Source organism: Ixodes scapularis, unplaced genomic scaffold, assembly GCF_016920785.2.
Source record: "Ixodes scapularis isolate PalLabHiFi unplaced genomic scaffold, ASM1692078v2 PGA_scaffold0__279_contigs__length_252992795, whole genome shotgun sequence".
Lineage (NCBI taxonomy): Eukaryota > Metazoa > Arthropoda > Arachnida > Ixodida > Ixodidae > Ixodes > Ixodes scapularis.
This window is the reverse complement of record NW_024609835.1, coordinates 191,610,389-191,635,597: the sequence shown is the minus strand read 5'-3', so window position 1 is coordinate 191,635,597 and position 25,209 is coordinate 191,610,389. Positions and strand designations below refer to the sequence as shown.

At 42.8% G+C, this 25,209-nt stretch overlaps 1 protein-coding gene across 2 annotated transcripts; it reads left to right on the top strand.

The window, feature by feature from the left end:
• Positions 1–307: 307 nt before the first annotated feature.
• Positions 308–24,324, top strand: LOC121046976. 2 transcript variants are annotated; one of them, XM_040501760.2, is made up of 6 exons: positions 308–479; positions 1,039–1,267; positions 3,556–3,622; positions 4,724–4,886; positions 23,626–23,749; positions 24,234–24,324. In XM_040501760.2, exons 1-6 carry the CDS (start codon positions 424–426, stop codon positions 24,240–24,242), a joined length of 648 nt encoding a protein of 215 aa, XP_040357694.1. In that variant the 5' UTR covers positions 308–423; the 3' UTR covers positions 24,243–24,324. The 2 variants fall into 2 exon arrangements, 1 of the variants encoding a protein (XP_040357694.1); XR_006077766.1 differs by having other exon boundaries at positions 315–479; positions 1,047–1,267.
• The last annotated feature ends 885 nt before the right edge of the window (positions 24,325–25,209 follow it).

Below are 25,209 nucleotides of genomic sequence, written 5' to 3'. Positions count from 1 at the left end.
GTTTCAGGTATCTTTATAAAAATGCAAAGATCATGTGTTTAAGTACAAAATTGGGAGAGAAAAATGTTTTTTTGCAGATCTTGGGACTTAAAGTAGACCTTCTATCCGAAAAAAGAAAGCCAAATTGTTCAGCTCTCATGTCGTCTTAGGATATTGTATTTCTCAGGGTCCCAACAAACATGTTCAATATTAAATCAACTTGAAATAAACCAAGCACTCCTTTTTGGTTATAGATGAGACATCACTGCAAAAGATGCCAGAAAAAGTTTACATCATTGGACACGTTCTTCAAGCACACGTTATATCATGAAACATCATCAAGAGGTGTTCCATGCAGCGTTGTCGGCTGTGAGGCTGCATTCAAAAATTACAACTCATTGCGAAGCCACATCACAAGGTGTCATTCTCCGCTTGCACCTCGTAATGCAACTAACTTCCAATCCTGCCGGACATGCAGTGTTAGTTCCTGCAGTGAAGAGGTGAGCCCTGGAAAGGCTTTTATCGAGCACCTCAAAAAACATCTCACCGGCAACCCGCCAACTGTTGTAACTTGTCCAATTGATGCGTGTGATAGCCAGCTTAGGACATGGGGTTCACTCATGACCCATCTTTCCATATGCCATGGGAATGGAAAAAAAAAAAAATCAGTGGTGACAGAGCCAGTAGAGCAGGATGAAATAGTGACGTGATGCTGTAGCAAGGATGACAATGGTCTGGAGAACATTAGGGAAAAACCAGACGTTGAGAGTGAAGTGCCTTCAGTCATAGATGATGTGGATCCCACTCACTTAGATCAAGACTTTTTCCTTTTTAAAAAGGCAGAATATGTTCAGTTCTTTGCAAGAGTCACTCACTTCTAAAACAAACATACACTATTATGCTCATAAAAAGGTGCTTTGAACGACGAATACGATTGCTACTCACCATACAGTGGTCCTTGCAGATTTCTTTCCTTCAATATTTTGCTTTTCCCAAAAAGGTATTTTGATTACAAAGATTTTGGATATGAGGAGTCAGTGATAACATGAATTTTTTAAGGCTTACAGGTGTCTGTCTGGACGGAACATTGAGCCTGCCCAAAGATGTCCTCCTCCTCGTGACATTCCTATGTTCAAGCCCCAAAAATGATGCTGTGCTCGAGTGGAGCCTCAAAATCAACAAGGCCGAGGCACAGTTCAAAGATCAAAACGCAGCAGCAGTCTGCCTCCTCCCATTGCTTGCATCCTACTTTCAAGAAAACCTCGGAGAGCTCTTCCAGTTACATCAGGTAGGAGCATTCATAATAACCAGGTTATTTGTTTCCAAAGACACATCCTCATGACCTTGTTGAAAATAACTTCCTGGAAGTCTCACACAGGCAGTCAGCATTCCACTGAGAAACTATGCATCTGGAAATACTAAACTTTTCTTCATTTTTTGAAATTTTCAGCTATATCAGTCTTCCTGTATACCGTAACATACCGGTCATGCACCTATGTCCGAATAGGCGCCTACCTAGTGATTTTTAACCATTGGAGCAATGCCTTGTACTCTTTCTGCAGTTTCGCTTTCTGAGCGACCATCCCCCCACTTTTTCAGAATTGTCTGCAAAATCTTTGTGAACGCTTTCTTGGTATCTGACGACAATGCTGATAATGAGCACGTAAAAAGTGAAATTACTATTGCTCTACGAGGAGCCAAACCTTCCTTAATCTTTTCCTGGCTTGGTGGCTCAACTTATTATACTTCACATTAGAGTGCAATGGGAAGATATGCAACTCTAGGCTGGGTCATCTTATAGTATGTTCTACATAAATATTTCACTAAACCAAAGGGGGAGCGGCGGTGGGCACCCACTCTTGTACCACTTGCTTCTAATGGGTTCACATGATGTTTTGCATTTTTGGGATCGAGTGTTAGAGTTAACACAAAAATTGTGCTAGAGAATTAACTAGTGACAAACGTTTGTACTTCCACTTCGACTCCTAAGTTAGGATCATTTGTTTTTAATATTAGTAACTTCCTTGTCCCGCAGGTGTAACAATGAGGCTTTGTGACAGATATCAGCAGATACATTGCTGCTTATTTAACGTTGTTTTTTAGTTGTTATTGAGCGTTAGGACAACAAATGTTTGTAGTTAAAAATGTCCTTATTAGTGAGAAAATAACAGGAACCGCATCCTTTGATCTCAGCAAACGCTATCTCCTGTAGGTGGGATGAAGGGTTAAAGGAAATAAGGGTGAGATGAAAATAAAGTGGGTGAGACGAACCTCTTTCACATAAGTGAGGGGTGAATGGAGAATAGCCTTTTGGTATTCCCGAATACACGTGGGATTAACAGACTCTTTCAAGGTTTGGGGTTCTTGCATGTGTGGGCAGTACCAGGAGTGCGCTTCTGTGACTGTGACCTCGCAGTGGGCGCATAGGCTGTTGTCTTTTTCCTGTGTATGGCGGCTTATGCACCATGTTCTTGTGGGTGTTACATTTTGCTGTTTCCTTGGAAACCATAGTGGTGTGGGTCCGTTGTCTTTTCAGGCGAACCTCTTCCCACCTGGTATAATTACCATCTGGGAGTGGGTCTAAGTCTTCTTTGAGTAGAGCCGTGAGGTGTTTTCAGTGGGCCTGTTGTTTGGCTACCTGGGAGAATAGGGGATCCTTTGTGTCTTTTTCAATGAAGGCGGCGCTGTTGTCACCAAGGATAGTAAGCATAAGGGAAGACAAAAACTCGCATGCGGCGGCAGACACTGTTTTATTTACTTGGGAATGGTTTGGTGTACCAGGAAGCAGTGGATTTAAAGTTGTCGGCCTTCCTGCCAGAGTCCTTTAAATGTGCCCCACACTCGTCGTGTGTTATCTCGGAGCTTGCACCTCAGTTGTTTACGGAGCTTCTGGGTGTATTTTTTATCTTCACCGTGCTTGCATTGAAATTGGCTTGGAGTTTTCAGTCCTTATTTCTCCTGTAACATTGTTGGGCTTGCAGTCTGATAGCACACAAGTTGAGGAGATGAAGGTCGGGGTCTGGGTCGTCTTGTTTGGCTTGGTACTTCTGAGTGGATGTGGCTTTCATTATTCGCTCACCTAGACACTTTTTCAGGTGCTAGGTTAATGAAGCTGATCTGTCATTTAGTGTTGGGGTGTCTTTCTGTCATTAATTCTATTTCGACGGGTAGGTGCTTGCTTCCCAAGGCGTGGGAGCAGTTCGCACTCGGGCTTAGATGTTGTGTATGGCCCATGTCAAGTCTTGTGGTGTCGTTCTCAGTGCGACGTTTGCCAATGCGAATGGCAGTCTGTTTTTCTTTGAGAATTCATAGATTGGCCTGCTTGGCGGGTGTGAAGACATTGCACTCTCTGTCATTGTCTCGCTTGTATCCCCATATTCGTGCATCTGCGGTAAAGTCGCCGGCCACGATAAGTTCTTCGGGCATCATTCTTTGCGATCCGCCTTACGTCGTCTTGCTTGTGTCCCACAGTTCTACATTCTGTGGGAATAAATATAGACCCATAGATGTATGGTACCTTCACTAGCATTTCGTGCATTTCTCAATTAACCACACATGTTTTCTGACTTTTCTTAGGTGACAACAGAAATCACAGAGGAGTTTCGTAACAGTCTGCCTGCTTCTCCTGTAATTGTTGCACTGGGTGAGCTTCATGTGTCTTTTCCTTGCATGCTTTGTATTTTTGAAGGTGCTTTCTTTTTTAATTTGTGTTGAATTTTGGAACAACAACCTAGACCATTTTATCGTGGGTAGTGCCATTTTAAGAGTGAGGGAGAGAAGAGGGGTCAGTGCAGATGACTCCTAGTGACTCAATTGTAGTGGGATACTGTAGTGGTGTAACCAGAGTGCTGGAATACTGCAGTGGTGTAACCAAAGGGTGGTGTGCCGATTTTGACCAGAGCTAGATAGACGACCACATTGTTTGGTTTCGGCAGCCTTATCAAGCACCAACGTAAAGCACATGTCCTGGTATTATACCATACTTTGACAATCAATGTTTGATTGATCCAGCAAGAAAAAGAGTAGTTTTTATTTTGGTTTGTGAGTGAAGGTGCCACAAAACGGCATACAGCCCAAACAGCAGGTGCCTGTGAGGCATTTGATTGTTTGGGCCTGCATTCTGTGTCTTGTCCAACCCAAACAGCCAAATTTTCTGCTCGTAGAATGTTTGGTCGCATGCGGTCTCCGGTCATTTAATTTCTAGCTAAAGCAATTTAAACGAAACCGACGACTGGCATTGCACGTTGGCATCAGACTTCCATGCTACTGATTCTGTTCACAAACTCAACAAAAAGTGTTTGATTCTACATGCTCATATACAAATTTTTTGTTTTGTTCAAACCTTCAGGAGCACTTTGCATAACTTAATGTCATTACTGGGTATGGTAGCTCAACACTATTTAGTGCGACCCTTATTTGGCTTGGCCTATAAGGTGTGCCTTATCTGTGATTGTGATGCATCTCAGTCTCAGATCTCAGATATGCGTCACAATCCTATATCGGTGTGCCTACCTATTCAGTGTCCCTGCTGGTAATACCTCTATAGAAGTTTCCAGATGCGAATATGACAATGGTATTTTTTTCTTCATTTAATGCGTGAGCGTTAAAAGCCCTATTAGAGAAAAACCGGCGTAGTGGTGTCGGTCGCATGACTTTTCTGGTCACTTGACTAGATAGGTCGATACATCTGATACTAACACATTTTCTCCGCATTAATTACATTAATCGCTTGTTTCTTTCCTAGGCCGCTCACTTTTCGAATGCAGCTGCCAGCTGTTTGTGGACCATGAGGTGATGGTGGAAGATGTGGGCTTTCTGCAAGCTGTGGAGCTCCTTTTCGCCCTTTATTATTGTTTAAACATCCAGTATGCCAAAGGTGCGGGAACCACACTTGAGTTCATTCAGAGGTATGGTTTATTTCCTTCATAATTTTGAGCCTCATGAGAGGCAATAAAGAGCAACTCTGCTGAACTTTGGCTGAGAAAACGATTAGTTCTCTTTATAATCATCTAGGAAGGCTACAACTGAAATCTTTCTGTATATAAAATTGGACCCTGAAAGTTTGACATGCGCTAATCTGCTAATTTTAGCGAGCGATGTACAGGCTAGCCAACTTTGGCACTTCCTTCAGATGTGACGTCATGTTGATGTCTGTTGTATACACCGGCTTTTTTCTCTTTCAACGCCATCACATGTCCAGTCAGTTCAGACAACACTACCTAGAGTTGACCCAGTGAGTGGGGTAAATCACGTAATCATGCATCTGCCATGGACATGAGTGTGCATGCAACTGACGTCGCTGCTTGCCCTTTGCCGAAGTTTCGGTTTCAATTTGCGACTTGAGTTATAAATAGCAAAGTTGCACAAACAATATTCTACTTTTCGTGAAACAATGTAGAGTTGTTCATGAGTGCTTTTCAAAGTAAGGTCATCCACTATCTTGAAATTTTCTAAATTGAGTAGAGTTGCCCTTTAATTTGTCACTGGCTACCCACATTTCCAAGCTCAATTTCAGAGTCCATTATTAAACCGCAATAGGGTGTTGTATTCTTGGACCACAGAATGAATAAAACGTGCTCGGGACGAAGGAGACGACAAACATTTCTTTCAACTAAGAACAACAGGAATGAACTTAAGAGCTCTCCGTGCAATTCAGACTGCCAAGAAAATGGAGAGAAAGGGAGGCAGGAAGATAAAAAGGAAAGTGTAAAGTTAGAATTGTAACTCATGCTGTTACTTCACTCTTTTTCTTATTTCCTTCCTTACAATTTTTGACACTTACCTTTCTCTCTTTCTGCCTCTCTTTCTCTCAATTTCCTTGGCGGTCTGAACTGAAGGATGTGTTTTTAAGCTCATTCATGTTGTTAATTAAAAGAAATGTTTGTCGTCCTTCGTCCGGGTATGTTTTGTTCTTTCTGTGGTCTGTGAATTTTACCAACACACTCTTCAGTTACTTTAAAGGTTGTTATATCTTGCATAATAATTCGATTTAAAAATTTCACCTAATGTTACAATGTGACTATGTTTGATCCTATCCCAGAAATCACAAATAAATATGTCAATATATCTACTATTCCTATTGTTTTATCTTTACTGAATGTGTCATTTACTTATAATTCTATTTGGCATTCAGTTAGAAGGCAGAGTCATAAGCAGTATACATCATTAAATTATTTTTGGCTGGAAACAAATTGGAGCCTCAAAATATGTTTAATATACTCAGCTAATTATTTATTTAAGAGTTTCTTTACTGCACCACACTATTCTGTATCACTCTAAAAGTGTCTAGAAGTGATATGTGCAGATGATCTCTAATTCATCTAATTCATAACTAAATTTGACTGATATAAAACCTTTTCACAACTTTTTGAAGCTTTATTTCTGCATGTTTTAGTAGCATGTGGTTCATGTTTGATTTTGTACCTGAATACCTTTTTCTCGTCTTTATACATGTTTATCAATCGTATGTTCTTTCGACAGTGGCTGGCCAAAATGTGGCTTGCTAAAAAAAGAGAATGATTCTCTTACAACATTCCTTTTGCCATGTCTGGTGCTTTTAAGCAATCATTAACAGCTAGTTGAGTATTTTAGGTCATTCAACTGTCTGCAATACTAATTATGCAAATGAGTGCTTGCTTAATTACGAGTAGAAATGCAGAGAAGGAATTGCTTTGTGACTGTGTAGGACAACAGACAAATTTTAATGCTGTATTGTAATAAAAGAAGTAAGCACGAAGCAGGGATGGGCAAAATACATGCAAATATGCATCGAAATACAAATAGAAAATGCTTCGTCAAAAATGTATTTAAATACAAATCTAATTACTTTAGCAAAAAAGTATTTAAGTACGAGATACAAATACAGACAGAAAAGTAGTTGGTCTCTTCCAAATACTTTTCCAAATACGTTGCTTAAAATTTGCGTCAGCGACTTCAGGGCACCTGCAACAGGTTTCTGGGCATCTCATTTTAATTTTGCATCGCACACTCGGGAGTTAGTGCTCGAGGCTCTAGTAACGTAATACAAATATAATCACAAAAAAAATGTAATCAGCTTGGACGTAATAGGTGAAAAAAGTACAGAGCTTCAAGCAGTTTTTTTTTTGTTGATTACATTTTGGTATAGACAATCAAAGGACCGAGACGACCAAGACGCGCAGCACTAGCTACAGATTTTTTTATTGTTGCAACTCCCACCAGTTACAAACATCTGGATGACCCGCGCATTTAGAATGTTCGAGGCAAAAGTATGGATGGAAATCAGGCTGGAAAGCATCACAAGTTGTCACTGTCACTTATTTAGCCAGTCTGCCTGTGAACGTCGATTTCGTCACTATTCTTTCCCTGGACTAGCATCGTAATTACAAAGTCACAAAACGCTTGTGCTTGATTGAGAGACACTGCATTCGGTGCAGAACGTAGTTTTCTTCCTGCTCTGGACAGTGACAATAAATTTGAGGGATGTATTTTCGCCCACAAAATTGTATTTAATTACAATTGTATTTGAAATACACACGTTTTAGTATTTAAATACACACATCAAATACATTACAGAATTTTTAATTAAATACAAATGCAAAATACACAAAGTATTTGAAATACGTAGTTCAAATACTTGTATTTGAAATACTGCCCATCCCTGGCGCGAAGTATGTACTTGTTCTTCTGTTTATGTCGCTGCTATAAAATTTACTTTTGTTTGCTTCCAAAACTTCTCCCAAATGACTCAAATCAATTACATCGCTGTCTGTTCAATATCTTTTTAAATCAACATGTTTTTAGTGTTTTGTAGGTCTAAAAGTTACATATCCCTGTTGGAAAATATCGATGTTGGAAAGATGATGGAAAAGGCTCATACAAGCGTAACCGTAATATGGGACATCCTATACAAGCGAAAAGGCAGCTCCAGTATAGTGGATTACGGCGGAACGATACAGGTAGGCGGAACCATACAAGCGTGTCGTATTATGGGACGTCCTATACCGGCGTAGTGGATTATGGCGGAACCACGTAGGCGGACGGAACCATACATGGATAACGTAATATGGGACATCCTATACCAGCGAAAAGGCGATACCGGCATGTTGGAGCCATATGGCTCCAACATGGTGGTTTCGCCTTTTCACTGTTGTACACGGCAATTTAGTTTTAAGCTTTACATATATGTTTAGAAAGGTCGTGAAAGCTAAATTAATGCGATTTGTGCAGGCGAGTTATATGGCCAGGCGTACGTAGTATAGGGACCTAGTCGTAACGATCAGTCAGATAATTAAATACAATTTGTTAATTAACTTTTTAATTAGTGAAAATGAAACTATGGTTTCTATTGGAAACTTGCTGAGTCACTGAAAACCACAAAATCAACTCTTTTTAGAAGGATATAATGCAGGGGTAGCATTTTACGCGTTCTGTAAAAATGCTTTATTTGGACGAGTTTCTAGGTTTCAGTTTCTTATCAGAGCTCATCTTTGCGCCCACGCTCCTGTTCCCCAGGGGCTTAGACGCGCAACACACGTGCGCCTTGCTTCCCTCCATCCTACGAGGGAGGCGAGGGGGCGGCTTCGCACTGCGGCCACCGGGCAGCAGGACCGTAGGTGCAAAGATGCGCTCTGGTAAGAAACCGAAGTCTGGAAACGCGTCCAAATTGACCATTTTTTTAGAACACCATAAAATGTTGCTCTTGTCTTATATCTTCACAAAGAAAATTGATTTAGTGTGTTTTGATGATGCTTAGAAGTTTCTAATTGGAACCATGGGTCTATTTTCACTGACTAAAAATTTCAGGAACATACTATACTTAGAGAGAGGCTGAAGCGGTTTTGTATTTGAGAAAACACTTTTAAATCTTCTTCATTTGACCTCCAGAATCTCAAATATCAAAATTATTTGCCAATTTAATTAATCGAGGCTGCATAGTCATTTTTAAAGCGCTTTGAAAGCACTTCCCTAGAGAGCGACGTCACAAGAGCAGCTTTCAAAATCTTTGTTCACGCATCTTCAGCGCCTATGAAAGCTATGCACGCACATGCTATTTTTTAAAGGGGCAGAAAAATGTGTCACGACTGGTGCCAATGCGGGAGAATATACCTAGAAAACTTGCGACTGGACGCGCGGCCCTTAAGCGACACACACTTGGTGGCTGAAAGGTCTTCTTACGATGTCACTATTGGTAGGATGTTTTTTTTGTGTTTTCTCACGTTTAGTTATATCTTTGTGGAAAACGAACGGGATATTCAGATTCGCGGGATAAAACCACGCGAGAATGAACCTCCATCTAGTTTTCTGAAAAAAGTCTGGCACATCTCTGTAATAAGCCGACTGATCATTACAAATTAGCCTTTTATACCATGCCGCCCTGGCCATATAACTCACATGTACAGACTGCGTAAATGTAGCTTTTACAGCTTTTTTTTTAAAAATCTGTAAAATATACAAAAAACTCTGTAGATTGTCCCCCAATACAATATGATTGTATGCTTCCTTTCTCGCTTGCATTGTTCAAGAAAGACTTGTGGATATCCAGCGTTTCATTGGAATGCCGGATGTCAATGAGTCTCTACATCAGTGAGTGGTTTCAAACAATTATGATGTTTGCACACCTGTAAGCTCTTATCTGAGGCTCACCAGGAGCACTAAGAGCAGAGGCAAAATGTCGTGACCTGGTAAATTTGGTTGCAGGTATTTATTTTTAGAAGAACTGCATGCAGCAAAGCTTAACTTTGCTCAAAACAAGATAATTAAAAATTCAATACTGAACAATGGTGTCCCTTGAGCTGTCAGACCAAACTCCCACTCTTGTCACTCAGGAGTTCCTAACTTGTGCGTAGAGGATCAGCACAACCCAGATTTGTGCTGCAAGCGCACCTGCAATATAAAAGTTGAAAAAACATGAGATGAAATATGAGACGTTTACAATTCTCTGTAATGAGAAAATACAGTACAGCTCTCGAAGAGGAAGATGGGAGGGTATGCCCCTCCTTCCCCTCCCCTCCTCCTCTTCTGCTCCCTCCGATTTAGGGGGAAATTTCCCCACTAAATTTAGCGGGTTAAGTTTCCCAATAAATTTAGCGCGGAAATTGATGTCACATAACCTCAACACAAATGCAGTTTTTCCGCTAAAAGTAGCGGGGAAAATGACGTCGCATGACCGTGTCACGTCATCCATAAAAATATTCAGTTTCTCAGCTAGACTTAGCGGAAATATTAACGTCACATCACCACAACATTAATTCAATTTCCTGCCAAGTTTAGTTAAACGGTTACGCCGACAGCGACGCTGCGAAACGCGGAAACGGGTGCTAACAGCTGCGCTAAAAACTAAATGCATCAGGTGAAATAAAGTGAACATTAGATATACTGTAAGAAAAAGAAGAGAATCTAAGATACCGTTCTCAGATCCTTCCTTTTGTCCGTTCTCAAATGTTTTGATATCAAGAAATGTTTATCTCTTTATTAATACCCAGAGAACCCGTCCCAGTTTCAGCATGAATGCAATAAATCAATGCAGACTAGACCTAGTAAACTATAATGCACATAAAAATGAATGTTTGCCACATAGTCATGTATCAGTCAGTGGCTCAGATCTCAAAATACATTTGTATTGAGGAACATTCTTGAATAAAACTTCTGGGCTTCGAATTCAACAGTTTGTACTTCCATAAGGAACACTGTATGGCACTGATTTTTTTGTTTTTTGTGACACATCAGAAACAGCACAACACTGTCATCCTTGCATACCTAACAAGAATTTGTATTTTTTTTTTAGCATGGCATGTGCTATTCTAATGCCCATACAGCCTCCTTTAACAAAATTTCCTTTGTGTAGCTTTTTATTGGTTCTTATTTAGCTCGCACGACAGATTCGGTACCTTGAATTCTCACTCGGCATCAACAGTTTTATATATTAATGTAATAGCGAAAGACAAGATGTATGGACTTGAGTACGGTTCAACAAGCACAGATGTTGAGAAAAGTACTGAGGAAAACTCAAATGTCAAAATAAAAATAAGCTGGAATGTGGATACAATTATGGACATGGTCATGAATACAGTTAGCAGATTCAATATAAAGAATATGTGTTAGACGCACGCTCAAAGAAACCTGTTGCATCATTATTCATTCAAATTACTTTGCAGAACCCAGCGCTGCAGTCTCAGGTGGAAGTTCGCTGGATGAGTCTACTGAAAATGAGTGTAGACGGAAAAAGCAGTTTGATCTGCGATAATGAGCATTACATAAGTGACATGTCATTATTACTGTTACAGTGCCGAATGTTCCAAACTGTCAGTCGCATCATTCTGTGAATTCCCTCCGTACATTACAGGGTTTCGCTCTTTCGAATGCTTTGCGAGAAAAATGATGAACTGGAAATATCTAGAGTAGTTCTAGAAAAACTATTTCCAGAATCTTATCTCAGCATCGCAAAGAATATAAAAAGTTTCTAAAGACAAGGTTAGTGCAGGAGTTGAATAAACTAAATACTTTGTTTTTCGAAACCATCTTGCCGTAGTAAACGTATGAAGTTCCCCTAGGTAGAGCTAGTCATTACGGATGATTGTGCCCATTGCATACCATAAAATTTTAATTTGCGACCTACAATATTTACACACTCAATTAACTCTGAATAAGTGGACCACTTGGCATTAAAGATTGGCCTCACCATGACTGTCTGCCAACATCTACATAATAATTTTCATGAACCTATGTATTTCAAGAAAATATTTGGTGCGAGCTGCTTAAAACACAATAGCACTTTTTAACGAGTGCTGATTGTTGGGCAAGTTGGTACGGTACGTTAGAAAACATAAGTGCGCTTTGAAGACGGGGACATAGGAAGGACAGACACCAGCGAGTGCTAACTTTCAACTGATTTAATTCAAGAACCTCAGCGTAAAAACACACTGCGTCACCGCACCACATCTCAACCAATCCGTGGCCCTGCCACGGACCGCAAGTACGCGAACTCCTTATCCGCCAAGTCAATTGACGCCACACTGACACAACACGTGCCAGAACTATTTATAGCATCAGCCTCCATAATCTCTCTAACAGTCATATCTTTGTGCCTAGCAAGAACAGTAGACAAAGCAAATAATGGTTTGCACTCGCAGGGATGATCTGTCGTGTCACTGTCATGACTGAGGGTGCAAACAATTATTTGCTTCGTCTACTGTTCTTGAGAGGCACAAAGATAGGACTGTTAGCAAGATTATGGAGGCTGACACTATAAATAGTTCCGGCACAAGTTGTGTCAGTATGGCGTCAATTGACTTGGCGGATAAGGAGTTGGCATACTTGCGGTCCGTGGCAGAACGGATTGGTTGAGATGTGGTGCGGTGACAAAGTTCGTTTCTACGCTGAGGTTCTTGAATTAAATCAGTTGAATGTTAGCGCTCTGTTGTGTCTGTCCTTCCTATGTCCCCATCTTCCAAGCGCAATCCTGTTTTCTATCACACTTTTTAACACTAATAGAAAGCCTGTAGTGGGCCACAACTTAAGCAGTTTTCACTTCATTATGAAGAGCAATTACACATATGTGAACCATGAATATAGGCCTGCACTGAATTTTTTTCTTAAGCTGAACGTGCAAGTTCCTGTTTTTTTATATTTCACATGTCCCGACTGCTGGGTGTGGTAGGGACATAAGATTGATGACACCAACGAAACACAATGATTATTTTAAGAATTTGTTTGGGTAAAGCACGAACAAGGCGATCTGCGGGAAGTTATTTCTGTGACACCGTCGAACCTACATCCGCGGGCTTTAAGTTCACATGTTAATCATGTCTGCAGACTCCTTTTTGTAATTGGAGCTCCATCCAACCCAATACTTGAATATGTTTTTTTGCATTTTAGGCTTAGTAGTGCTTTTGCTGTTCTAGTAATAGGTAAGAAAAATGCTTATTTCAAGTGGCATACCTAACACCTGGTGGCACGAGGACTCCCCTGTCGTGACGCTGATCGAAAGTCATAGGCAGGGAGATACTGCGATGCTCTTGTTGCTGGGATTATCTCCCCCATGGTCCTGGCCAGACCACAGAAAAAGATTGAGTCCAAGCTTGTGGCCACTAGGATCTCCAGATCTTGAGGCACCCAAGTAGCTGAAAATAAAAACAAATCACAATCAAGTACTTGGCAGAGCTACATTAGAATGGCTAGCATATTCTTTCGTGATCAGCACATAGATCCTCTTATTTTAGTCACAGTCACCCCCCAGGACAAGGCCACGTAGGCGTTCAAATGATGGGCACCGAATTAAGGCGAATGATCAAATGCATTCATTTAACCCTCTTTCGCCCCAACCTGAGAGACTTCTGTCAAATATTCACATTCAACTGTAAAGACTACAAATAAAACTACTACTGCAATGCAGAGCCGTATAGTCTGTTCTCAAATGTTTTGATTTTAAGAAATGTTTATATCTTTATTCATACCCAGAGAACCCCTCCCAGTTTCAGCATGAATGCAATAAATCAATGCAGACTAGACCTTGTAAACTATAATGCACATGAAAATGAATGTTCGCCACATAGTCATGTATGAGTCAGTGGCTCAGATCTCTAAATACATTTGTATTGAGGAACATTCTTGAATAAAACTTCTGGGCTTTGAATTCGACAGTTTGTACTTCCATAAGGAACACTGTATGGCACTGATTTTTTTTGTGACACATCAGAAACAGCACAGCAGTGTCATCCTTGCATACCTAACAAGAATTTGTATTTTTTTTTTAGCATGGCATGTGCTATTTTAATGCTTATACAGCCTCCTTTAACAAAATTTCCTTTGTAGAGCTTTCTATTGGTTCTTATTTAACTCGCACGACAGATTCGGTACCTTGAATTCTCACTCGGCATCAACAGTTTTATATATTAATGTAATAGGGAAAGACAAGATGTATGGTCTTGAGTACGGCTCAACAAGCACAGATGTTGAGAAAAGTACTGAAGAAAACTCAAACGTCAAAATAAAAATAAGCTGGAATGTGGATACATTTAAGGACACGGTCATAAATACAGTAGCAGATTCAATGTGAAGAATACGTGTTTGACGCACACTCAAAGAAACCTGTTGCATCTATATTCATTCAAATTACTTCGCAGAACCCAGCGCTGCAGTCTCGGGTGCGAGTTCGCTGAATGAGTCCACTGAAAATGAGTGCAGACGGAAAAAGCAGTTTGATCTGCGAAAATGAGCATTACATAGGCAAGTGACATGGCATTATTACTGTTACAGTGCCGAATGTTTCAAACTGCCAGTCGCATCATTCTGGAACTCCATCCGTATATTATAGGGTTTGGCTCTCTCGAATGCTTTGCGAGAAAAATTATCAACTGGAAATGTCTAGCGTAGTTCTAGAAAAACTACTTCCAGAATCCTAACTCAGCATCGTAAAGAATATAAAAAGTTTCTAGAGATAAGGTTAGTGCAGGAGTTGAATAAACTAAATACTTAGTTTTGCGAAACCATCTTGCCGTAGTAAACGTATAAAGTTCCCCTAGGTAGTGCTAGTCATTACGTATGATTGTGCCCATTGCATACCATAAAAATTTAATTTGCGACCTACAATATTTACAGACTCAACCAACTCTGAATAAGTGGAACACTTGGCACTAAAGATTGGTCTCACCATGACTGTCTGCAAACATCCACATAATAATTTCCATAAACCTATGCATTTCTAGAAAATATTTGGAGCGAGCTGTTAAAACTGCCATAACACTTTTTAACACTAATAGAAAGCCTGTAGTGGGCCACAACTTCAGCAGTTTTTACTTCATTATTAAGGGCAGTAACAAATATGTGAACCTTAAAACTAGGCCTGCACTGAATTGCTTTCTTAAGTTGAACGTGCTATGTTCGGTTCAATATATTATCTTTGCAGAGCTGACAATGTGCAAGTTCCCATTTTTTTATATTTCAAATCTCCCGACTGCTGGGTGGGGTAGGTACATAAGATTGATGACACCAACGTAACACAATGATTATTTTAAGAATTTGTTTGGGTATAGCATTAGCGAAGCCATCTGCGGGAAGTTATTTCTGTGACTCCGTCGAACCTACATCCGTGGGCTTTAAGTTCACATGTGAATCATGTCTGCAGACGCCTTTTTGTAATTGGAACTCCATCCAACCCGAGATTTGAATGTTTTTTGCATTTTAGGCTTAGCAGTGCTTTTGCTGTTTCACTTCAAGAATAGGTAAGAATGCTTATTTCGAGTAGCATACCTAACACTTGGTGGCATGAGCACACCCTTGTCGTGATGCTAATCGAAAGTCACAGGCAGGGAGATACTGTGATGCTCTTGTTGCTGGGATTACCTCCCCCATGGTCCTGGCCGGACCACAGAAGAAGATTGAGTCCAAGCTTGTGGCCACTAGGATCCCCAGATCTTGAGGCAACCAAGTAGCTGGAAATAAAAACAAATCACAATCAAGTACTTGGCAGAGCTACATTAGAATGGCTAGCATATTCTTTCGTGATCAGCACATAGATCCTTTTGCTTTTATACTTTGTACTTGTACCTATTAAAAAACTGCTCCTTCACAGCCACAGTCATAGACACACCCCAGGACAAGGCCACACAGGCCTTGAAATGATGGGTACTGAATTAAGGCGAATGATCAAATGCATTCATTTAACCCTCTTTCACCCCAACCTGGGAGATTTCTGTCAAATATTCACCTTTAACTCTAAAGACTATAAAAAAACTACTATTGCAATGCAGAGCCGTATAGTGGGAGAGTTTAGCCAATGGGTGTGGTGACAAAGGTGGCGGAAAGGAGGAAACGGAGGAGAGCGCCGAAGGAGGGAGAGAGAAGGCAGCAAAAAGGAGACGACCACTATTTTGACGCAACGCTGTTGGCGCGGAGCACTGTTGAGGCTATGTGTCGTCTGCTACTGGCTTAATTCATTTTTGCCTTTATAAAACTTTGCGTTTAAACATGGAGAAACTTCTTTCTTTAGGTTTTTAAGCCACCGAGGAATAACACTATATTATTTTATTGCCAGAGCCTGCCAAATAAAAGCAAAGGGCAGGTGTCTGGATAGAAAGAGTTTAGTTGGCGCACCAAGAGGCTAACCAATAAAAATGGGTACCACTCTGCGCAAAATGCCTAAAAAGCGTGCATCTCAACTTGACACTAACAGCGGCATACACTATCTATTTTACTGACTAAAGGGTGCTATAGTCGGTTACAAGTCAAGAAGGTAGGAGAAGCTCCTCCCACAAGTGTGATCCGCCCGTTTCAAATCTCTCCGCAGTCGAAAGAAGAGTTCACTGGAAACGCTCCTTGTTCCGCTTCAATGGATTCCCACTTGTCTCCGATCCCACTTTTTAAGAAAGCGACCTTTGTATTCATCGGAGAGGGAACCGAGCCCCTGAAAGCAACCTTTGTATGCATCGGGGGGGGAAGCTAATCCCCGAAAGTCGTATTTGTTTCCGTCGGTGGGGGAGAACTCTAATCTCCCTCTCGTGGCTTCCACAATGCTAAGTCAAAGTCGAAAAATAAAGCAAATATGTACAGAAAGGCAAGACCCTCCTCGCGCGTTGGCCGCGACGTCAAGGAAACGGTGGGACGCTATTGGATGCGGAGGTGGCGGAGGGATATCTGATTCCCTTTGAGGGGCATTTGCCGCTGCCTTCTTAACCTGTAACTGACTATAGATCATTATTTCCAGCTAACTAGTCAAACTAGATATTCTTGCCGACTTGCTTTTTAGGAAAATTTTTAAATTTACAAGAACTATTAAGACAACAGCTAAAAAAAAGCAATGGCAAAACCAACAATCGAATTCGCCTGCTCTCCAGTAGCACGACATCTATAGAAGGCAGACCTGCAGAATGAGCAAGCAGTCTAAAAAAGAGTATGTCCCATGTATAATTTGTTTCCATGCTGCAAAGCAAGTGCTGGAAAGAGGTTTCACGACATTAACAAAATTTCTTGCAATCAGTTGAGAACAAGTTAGAGCAGTGAACTTGTCCTTGCCCTTGGCATAACGTCTTAGTGTTGCCCATGGAAACTCAAATAAATTTGTAAATAAAAACAAAAAAAACTAACCTTTATAAAAAAAATCTAGCTTTCGCAAAGAAAAGTTATCTTGAACAAAATATGCGGGATACGGTTGTACAGCATCCATTTCTGTGCTGAACCAATTTTGAGGCAAATCTGCGACAATGAAAAGAAAACGCCCGAGTACATTAGGGAAAGACAGAAAGGATGCATACCTACAAGAAAAAAATTTAGAACGACCACGGGCAGGAACCTCTGGTGAGGCTCTCGGAGTGACTCCCTGCAATGGGCCTGCGCAGACCAGAGAACAAGATCGGTCAGAGCTTGCAGCCATAAGGTGCTTCATACCATGAAGTTCCAGAAGTAGCTGCAATTGGAAGCAAAGTGCATTTCATTTCTCTGCAGAATGGAGAGTTTAATAGCTAGTATGCATTCATAAGGTGATACAGTCACGAATGCAGATTTTTCAATGCAGCACTATATCACCAAATTGTTAACCGTGCCGGGCAACACTAAAAACCGAGAGCATTATTCCAAACTATCTCAGTTTGAAGTTAACCACGGCAGAAGCTGCAAGCCATGTGACCTTCAAGTTGGACGCCATGGTACGTCGAGCTTATAATCATGTGTCACACTGTTTTTGCTGCAATGGCTTGTAGTGTAAAAAGTGGTCCAGCTTAAAGAGATGCAAAGTATAGACGTTTGTGAGTGGGGCCCTGACCTAGTCTTGAGCTACATTGCGAGGAAGGACGTTTCAACCGGGATGTTTGCTGCCTGTATCCACACAACCAGCTTGTGGACAGCGATTGCTCGAGCCGAGTACATGTCCTCGACAGTGCCATTATTTGACAAGCAGTTTTATGAATGTTACACATGACTGCCTTACAGAGAGACTGCATCTCAACGACTAATGACTTGGGATACCTAACTGAATACTGATATATTAACTGAATGCAAAACAAATTACCTGGCACGCATTAAATTTATCAACAAGGTGGGTCGACTCCGCATTAAGTTGGAGTCGATGCGTCAGGCACGTAGCCAGGATTTTGTTTCAGGGGGGGCCCACTCATAACAAAATGCTGTATGAGGGGGAGGGGGGAGAGGAGGACCCATGCAAAATGGAAGATATCGGGGGGGGGGGGGGCCGGGCCTCATAAGCCTCCCCCTGGCTACGTGCCTGCGATTCGTAATAGGACAACACAAACAAAGATATGCCTTACAATTCCTCTTGCACCCCCAAAATGATGTGTTTTTGAAGGTAAGATACACAATGTTCTTGATTCAGAAAGTGCCTCAGCTGTACAAATGCATATGCAGTAAGGGCACTCGCCAAGCCTATTCTCCTCAGCTCTGTGCAGGTTAAGCTAAGTTAGAGTATAGAGGTACACGCTCACTGACAGCATGAGGAAGGCAGGGAGAAGTCTCCGTTGTTCCACCACCAGCCCGTCTGCTACCTTCGATGACGTTTCAGCGCCTCATGAGCCTGGAGCGAGCACATCTGTCCAAAGTGGGGTAAAAAGCACAAGCACGTGCTGGAGGACGCCCAGCCATTCTCTTTTTGTCATCGGCTATTCTACATATTTTAGTATGACATATTTTTAAGTGAGAAAAAGTATTGCAAATATGCAGTCCAACTTTGACCATAATACAGAAGTCTGATAAAGATAACAGTTGCCATTCACCATTTTCCAAATAAGTGGTCCCATGTATTGGAACATCTACATATGTGGTGCGTGAGTGGGTTCAGGACTGAGACGCTAGAAAACGAAGCGCTCACAAGGCTTGTCTGGCCCTTCCAACCATGCGGGTACATTCATCGCAAATCCCCGATTTTTAGACAAAATGATTTAGAATGAGCAAATCTTGTCTACGCCCGAGGTAGAACATTGAATTGTGATTCCCCCATATTGTGCCAACCATCCTTCAACCTGCGGTACCACCTGCAAATGAACTATGTTGCGCTGCGGCACGCGTCCATGCTGCCTACTTCAGGGAAAACCACTGCTCGTGTTGAAGACGACATCCCACAGTGTACACGCAACAATGTTTAACGAACTAAAACAAAATTGATATCATTCAATAGACACAGATAGGCTCACAAAGTGTCGACACCATGATTGTTGTTGTTGGTTTTACTCTTGCATACAAACAAAAGTGACTTCCTCTTTCCTCCGATGTACAGTAAAACCCCCTTATCTTCGTGGCCCCTATTTCTTCTCGAATCGGTCACAGAGCACATAATCGCAGCCACTGAATTCTGCAAAATTAAAGGCCGCGAAAATTAAAGGTTCGCCAACATTAAAGAGTTTACTGTTCTTCCGTGTGTCACATGATGTTAACATTTCAAGGAGGCTGAAGGTATTGGTTTAAGAAAAAATTGACCTATAAAAAATGCCCATCTCCAGGTTAGGCACGCGAGGTTCTTTTGCACTACCTATAAGGCGGCAAGTTTGTTTCGGCAGAGCTTTTGGTTAAACGGAGTCACAAAAGTAGCTATACTTGGAGTCAACTATTTTGTGCTGCATTATAAAGCTAGAGTAAATTCCACTGTGCTTCTGCACAGCACTGCTTGTTGCGAGAGCATATGTGGTTTAGTGTTGCATCCCATTTGCATGATCTAGAGAAACTAGCACTAGCAGAGTTGGAGCACTCAAAAAAAAAAAAAAACACACAGCCGACTGTGGAAACATTGAGAGATGCACACATGCGAACTGTGCATTTCTTAAAAGTGGATTCCAGCAAAGGTAAAGACAATATGTATACTTACGGCGGCCATACTTGCCTTTCCCAAGCATGACCACTTTTCCCTCGGTAGCACCATCCAGTAAGCAACAGCAACACGCCCATGAGACGCCGCCGACTCATGGATTGAATGACGACCCGCCTGAGGTCTTGGAAGGAGATCCGGAACACTGCTTTAGGCCAGATGTGGTATCTGGAGGGGGCAGGGACTAAAAGTAAAAATTAACAAATTTATCTGAAGCGCTACATTCCTATAGCATAAACTCTAGGATAGCAGTATCATTTTTTTTTTGAGGTCAGTGATGCATTTTAATTAAACACAAATGATGAACCAGCAGCCCCTATTTTCCTTAAGTGTAACGGAGTGTCTAACGTTACGTCCGACGGAACCCGAAATAAAAATTAAAGTTACGCCCAACGTAACTGTCAAGCATTCGAGTTGCGTCCGACGTAAACCAAAATAAAAATTAAAGTTACCGTATTTACTCGAAAATAGGTCGAACCCTATTTACTGGGTCCATAGAGAATAAAAAAAAAGTAATTCAAATATAGGTCGACTTTTTTTTATTTTTAAGAACAGGGGAAATTTTGGGCAAAAGAAACAACCTTTATTTACATCACTCTCAGCTAAATCACGGGGCGATGCCAAAAACTTCATCACCGTCAGAACTTCTGGACATGTCATCGTCGTCCGAAGCTTCTTCAGCTGGGTAGACATCCTCGCGTATTCGCAGCAATACTTCACTGACACCGTTGTAAAATGACGACAGGAAACGAAAGAAGGTGCGAAGCGACGGAAGACAAACTACAAAGACGCAAGCAAAGCCGCCGTGTCGCCATGAGCAACACGCGAGCCGAGCCGCCTCAAGCAACTAACAAAAGTAACTTTTTTTTTTTTTTTTTGTGCGCGTGTGCAAGGATGGAGGGTAAAGTGCGTGGCGCATCGCGTTCCTCTCCTTCCCCGTTGCCCAGCAAGGGGAACGCTAGAGGCGCGATGTCGACATCCGACGCCCGAGGAGCGGCACGGGCCACCGCGGGCGGCGAGCCATTTCGGTTACCAAAAGCTTTTTGAAACAAGAAGCGGCGCGGCTCTACGGCAACGCCGGCTCGGTGACTCGATAGCTTCATGCCTCCGGTAGGGTCGCAAAATTTGGTCGCGAATACAGGTGTCGAAATTCTTTAGTCACAATTTCCGAAAAAAAAAAAGAAAAAAAAAAAAGGTCGACTTATATTCGAATAAACACGGCCGCGCGACGACACACACATTATGAAAGCGATTGGTGCGAGCGACCAAGGCGATGAGCGACGTTTTCTAGAAGCCCAAGAACCGAGCGGCGCAAGCAGCGGGAGTGAGAAATCTTCGTCGCTCGGCGCCGGCACTCGTAGCTTCTCGCCGTCGCTCGTCTCGTTGATCGCTATATTGCTTACATGCCGTTCAGAAAGGCGCTCTAAGTGCTTAACATTGCATTGGGACCAGCCTCGCATCCAACCGTAACCAGTCTTGACTTTCTTTAAAGCCGCACAGGTAGAAGTTAACATCGTACATACATCGTTTTCAAGCATGGCTCCTCGTTCATTGCTCGATTTACATTTGCGGTAAATGACAAACCGCAATGAAGCACAATTATTCTAGTTCAAAATTGTCACGAACACTTGGCATGCATGCTTACACAGTAGCGCACCAAACGTAATTTAAAAGTAGAACGAAAACGGGACGAGATTCGCTTACCGTTTCACGGAGACAGACGCCTTCGGATCCCAGGCCTAAAGAACTCGGAAGTCGCCGGCGGTCCGGAGATCGGACGAGGCGAGCCGACCGCGCTGACCCAGGCCGACCACACCTGGTTGAACTATGAGAGGCGCCGTCGAGTTTAGAACCAGAGACGCAGTAGAAACGGACCGCAAAACATCTGTCCCGTAACCGTAAACGAGGCAACGAACCACATCGCGCTATCTTCGCCATTGTTCGCCATCTCCGCGACGACCGGAAGTGGAAGCCGCGAACTTAGAAAAGCCGCGGCAGCGGAAGCACCGAAGCCACTGGGCGGAAGCCTTAAGTTTCGGTTTCGGTTTCGGTTTTCTCCAACGCCAGCTACGGTCGATACGGTTGCGGGCTGGTGAGTTTGTGGCTGGTTGCGAGGACGCGAGGGGCCACGAAAAGACGCCGAGTTTGCCGAGTACGAGCAACGGGCCGTTTGCCGCTGTCGACCGGCGATGCGGTATCCGCGGCTTGGTGTTACGATCGGTTTCTTGCCGTGCACGTTAACTCAAAGCTCGAAGTTCCGCAGTTCCGTTCCGGCACCAGCCGCACCACGTTTTCCGGTGCATCGCACGTGGAGTCCTTTCGACGCATTCAGTGAAAGTAAAGATCGTGTCCGCTGTCTTCGGTGCTGTGGAAGAAGTTGCGAGACGGAAGAAGCATCAAAACCAAGGCGTTTGGGACTCCAGGCCGGGCCGCCGGTTCACTCTTAACGAGAGGCGACGTGTGTGCCCACGCTTTGAGGAAGCCTCCGCGTTTCGCCGCGCCAGACCTCGCCGATCGCGACAGGACCAACCGGACCCCGAGTCCGAGAGGCTCTTGCGCAGCCAGGAACGGCACCGAAGTAGGAGCTGCTCGTTCTCCGCTACCATGCAGTGCTCTACAGTGCTCGGAGCTCTCGGGTGTCATTCGTGCTTGCACTGAAGCCATTGTGACCCCTTCGGACGCGCAAGTCGTACTTCGCAAAGGTTTGGACGGGGCCGCCCTCACCGAGCAGCTCCGCTATATTCCGCTTACTTATGATCGCAACAAAAGCTTGCGTTTGTTCTCGGGAAAAAAAATTGCGGGACCGCTCTCCGCGCCGCTGACGAGGTTGGCCGCCGCCATGTTCTCAGCTGTTCACTCGCTCCTGCAGCGAGCGCCTTGCGATTATCCTTCCCGTTCCAAAATGCGATGCGCTTTGCGCATTATGCCGTTTACATGATCATATATTGAATGCGGCAACTGGATTCAATGCGACTAAGTCGCATTCATGTAAACGCGGCTTATGTTCTTTTTCGACATACATGGTGTATGTACGATACCGGTGGTGAACGATGGACGTTTTTGGTGGAAGATGGCGGTCGTCTTTCTGCATGTATGATTTAGTTATACCGGTGGTCCTGTGGTGTAAGCGTTTGTTGGAAAGAAGGCGGTCGCCTACGTCAATGGACGCAAAATCATACCAGCCACACGGAATCATATCTGCAAGCAAACTGGCTGCCAGTATAGACAGACCCGGAGCCATAGCGGTGCCGGTATCTCCAGATATGCAGAACGCCAAACCAAACTAGCTGCATACATAATACCAAGAAATTATGTTGGTGTCATACCAGAATTGTAAAAGCGGCAGGTTTGTTTCTTGTACGTTTTTCCAATAGGGATATGAATCCTACCCCTTAAGATGTGCCACATGGGGCTTATAACTTCTGAAATATTCCGAGTTCTGTATCCCCATCGCATCTGAGTGAGGGAAGCCTTGAGTGCCAGATTTTCTCCTCTGTCAGAAAAATGACACATTATTACAATATTTTTTTGTTGTTTCCTCATTGTTTTATTTTCCTCAAAATCTAGGCATGAATTTGTACCTTGACATATTTTCTTTAAGTGCACAGTGCACAGTCTGCTGGCCTAAATGTAGGTTTTGCTCAGCTTGTTATGGCTTAATTGTTATTTCAGGAACCTTCAACACACTTATACATTTGAACTGTGCACCTATGTGACTTTGGTGGCAAAGCTTAGGGCTTTCGACATTAGTTGTGCATGTAAAATATCAGCAAGTACTGATCCCAAATCCTTCACTGCAATTTTTTTTCACTTGTCTGGTTTCTGACCAAATACTTATGGGGCCAATCTGCTATTTGTTTCAGATACCAGGTTGGTATCAAACAACATGATGGGTCACGACAGGAGGCCGGGAGGTCGAAAGGAGCTCGGGCAAGAGCAATCAGAGCCGCCACAGATCTTGCTGCTTTTGAGAAAAAATGGAACAGTGTGAGTACATATTTGATTTGGCATGTGTACGATGTGGTATCAAAAGGTTTCCAGTCTTGTCTTAAAAAGAAAAGCAAATGGCGGCACAACACTGCATTCACAGGGGTCGAGGGCAGCAACCTTGATCTGTCATGGTGCTGAGTGGCTCAATGTGGCAATGCACAGGCGAGTTGGTGCATGATTATAACTGGTAGCAGCATGCAAAAACACACGGACAAAGGGACGAATGCACAGGACTTCGGTGTTTCCTTTTCATTAAAGATTTAGTTGAAGTTCAGCGCTCGCCTTGTGCATTTCCTCCCTTTGTCCTTGTGTTTTTGCGCGCTGCTACCAGAGGCTTAGAGCATCGCTCTGTGAGCTTGGGAGCCCCTGCTGTGCAGGTTTTTGTGACTTCATGTGCGTGCGCCTCTGCAATTTTTGCAAGTGGTTGTGGTCCTCCCGTAGCCTTTTCAATCATCTGAATATGAATTTGTTTTATTTTCAGCTCATCTGATGATCGATCGGATGCCATGAAGGTTTCTTTATAATTATGTTCTTTTACGGTTTACAATATAGTTCTTCAATTTCAAAACTGCCTCCGTTTTGTCTTGTCCCTTTTTTCAGACACACTACACTTGTTTATAAGGATTTGTCGTTATATTACGGAACTGTACTGCGCTAACTCATGATGCCAGACGTTATCTGTAACCCTCCGTAATACTACCAAGGCCGTAGCTGAGAGTTCACATTATTGTTACCGTACAGCGAGCACACAGCGATAGAAGTGCAGTACGCAAGTACGGGATTAAAGCTGCAAACTAAACTTGAGGTATGCAAGCCGTCAAGCGTTCCGACGGTATTGAAGGCGTAAGGGAAGGGTACGGTAACTGAACTGTTACCGTTACAATACGGCAATGGAAGTGCAGTATGAAAATACGGGACTGAAACCGTACCCTTCCCTTACGCCTTCAATACCGTCTGAACACTCGACGGCTTGGATACCTGGAGCTAAGTTTGCGGCTTTAGTCCTGTACTTGCGTACTGCGCTTCTACTGCTGTATGTCTGCTGTACAGAAATGATAATGTAAACTGTCAGCTACGGCTTTGGTGGTATTACGGAAGGTTACAGATAATGTCTGGCATCATGAGTTAGCGCAGTACGGTTCTGTAAAATAACGGCACTTTTTTTAACAGTGTGTTCATCGACGGTACAGCATTAAGTGCGGTGCGCGCTCCATTCGCAAAATGTTCCGAGCAAAGCCAAGAGGATGGCGTTGGGGAAAAGTATTTTCGATTTTGGGATGCAAGCCACTGCCGCCGAAGATTGGGGTCACATGGAAAGCAATGGAGCTTAAAGATATTTCAGCCGCACTCACCTTGCCGGGATCCTTACAAGCTACATGGGTCCTCAAACAGTATTCTACTCTTTCTGTCATTATTCGTGCACCTTATAACTGAGCAACAGTATCCCGATGAACGGG

Coding starts and splice junctions, on each gene's coding strand:
- LOC121046976 (XM_040501760.2), top strand. CDS start 424: ATGCAACTAACTTCCAATCCTGCCGGACATGCAGTGTTAGTTCCTGCA. Junction 480..1,038: donor TTAGTTCCTGCAGTGAAGAG/GTGAGCCCTGGA, acceptor GAATTTTTTAAG/GCTTACAGGTGTCTGTCTGG. Junction 4,887..23,625: donor ACACTTGAGTTCATTCAGAG/GTATGGTTTATT, acceptor TATTTGTTTCAG/ATACCAGGTTGGTATCAAAC.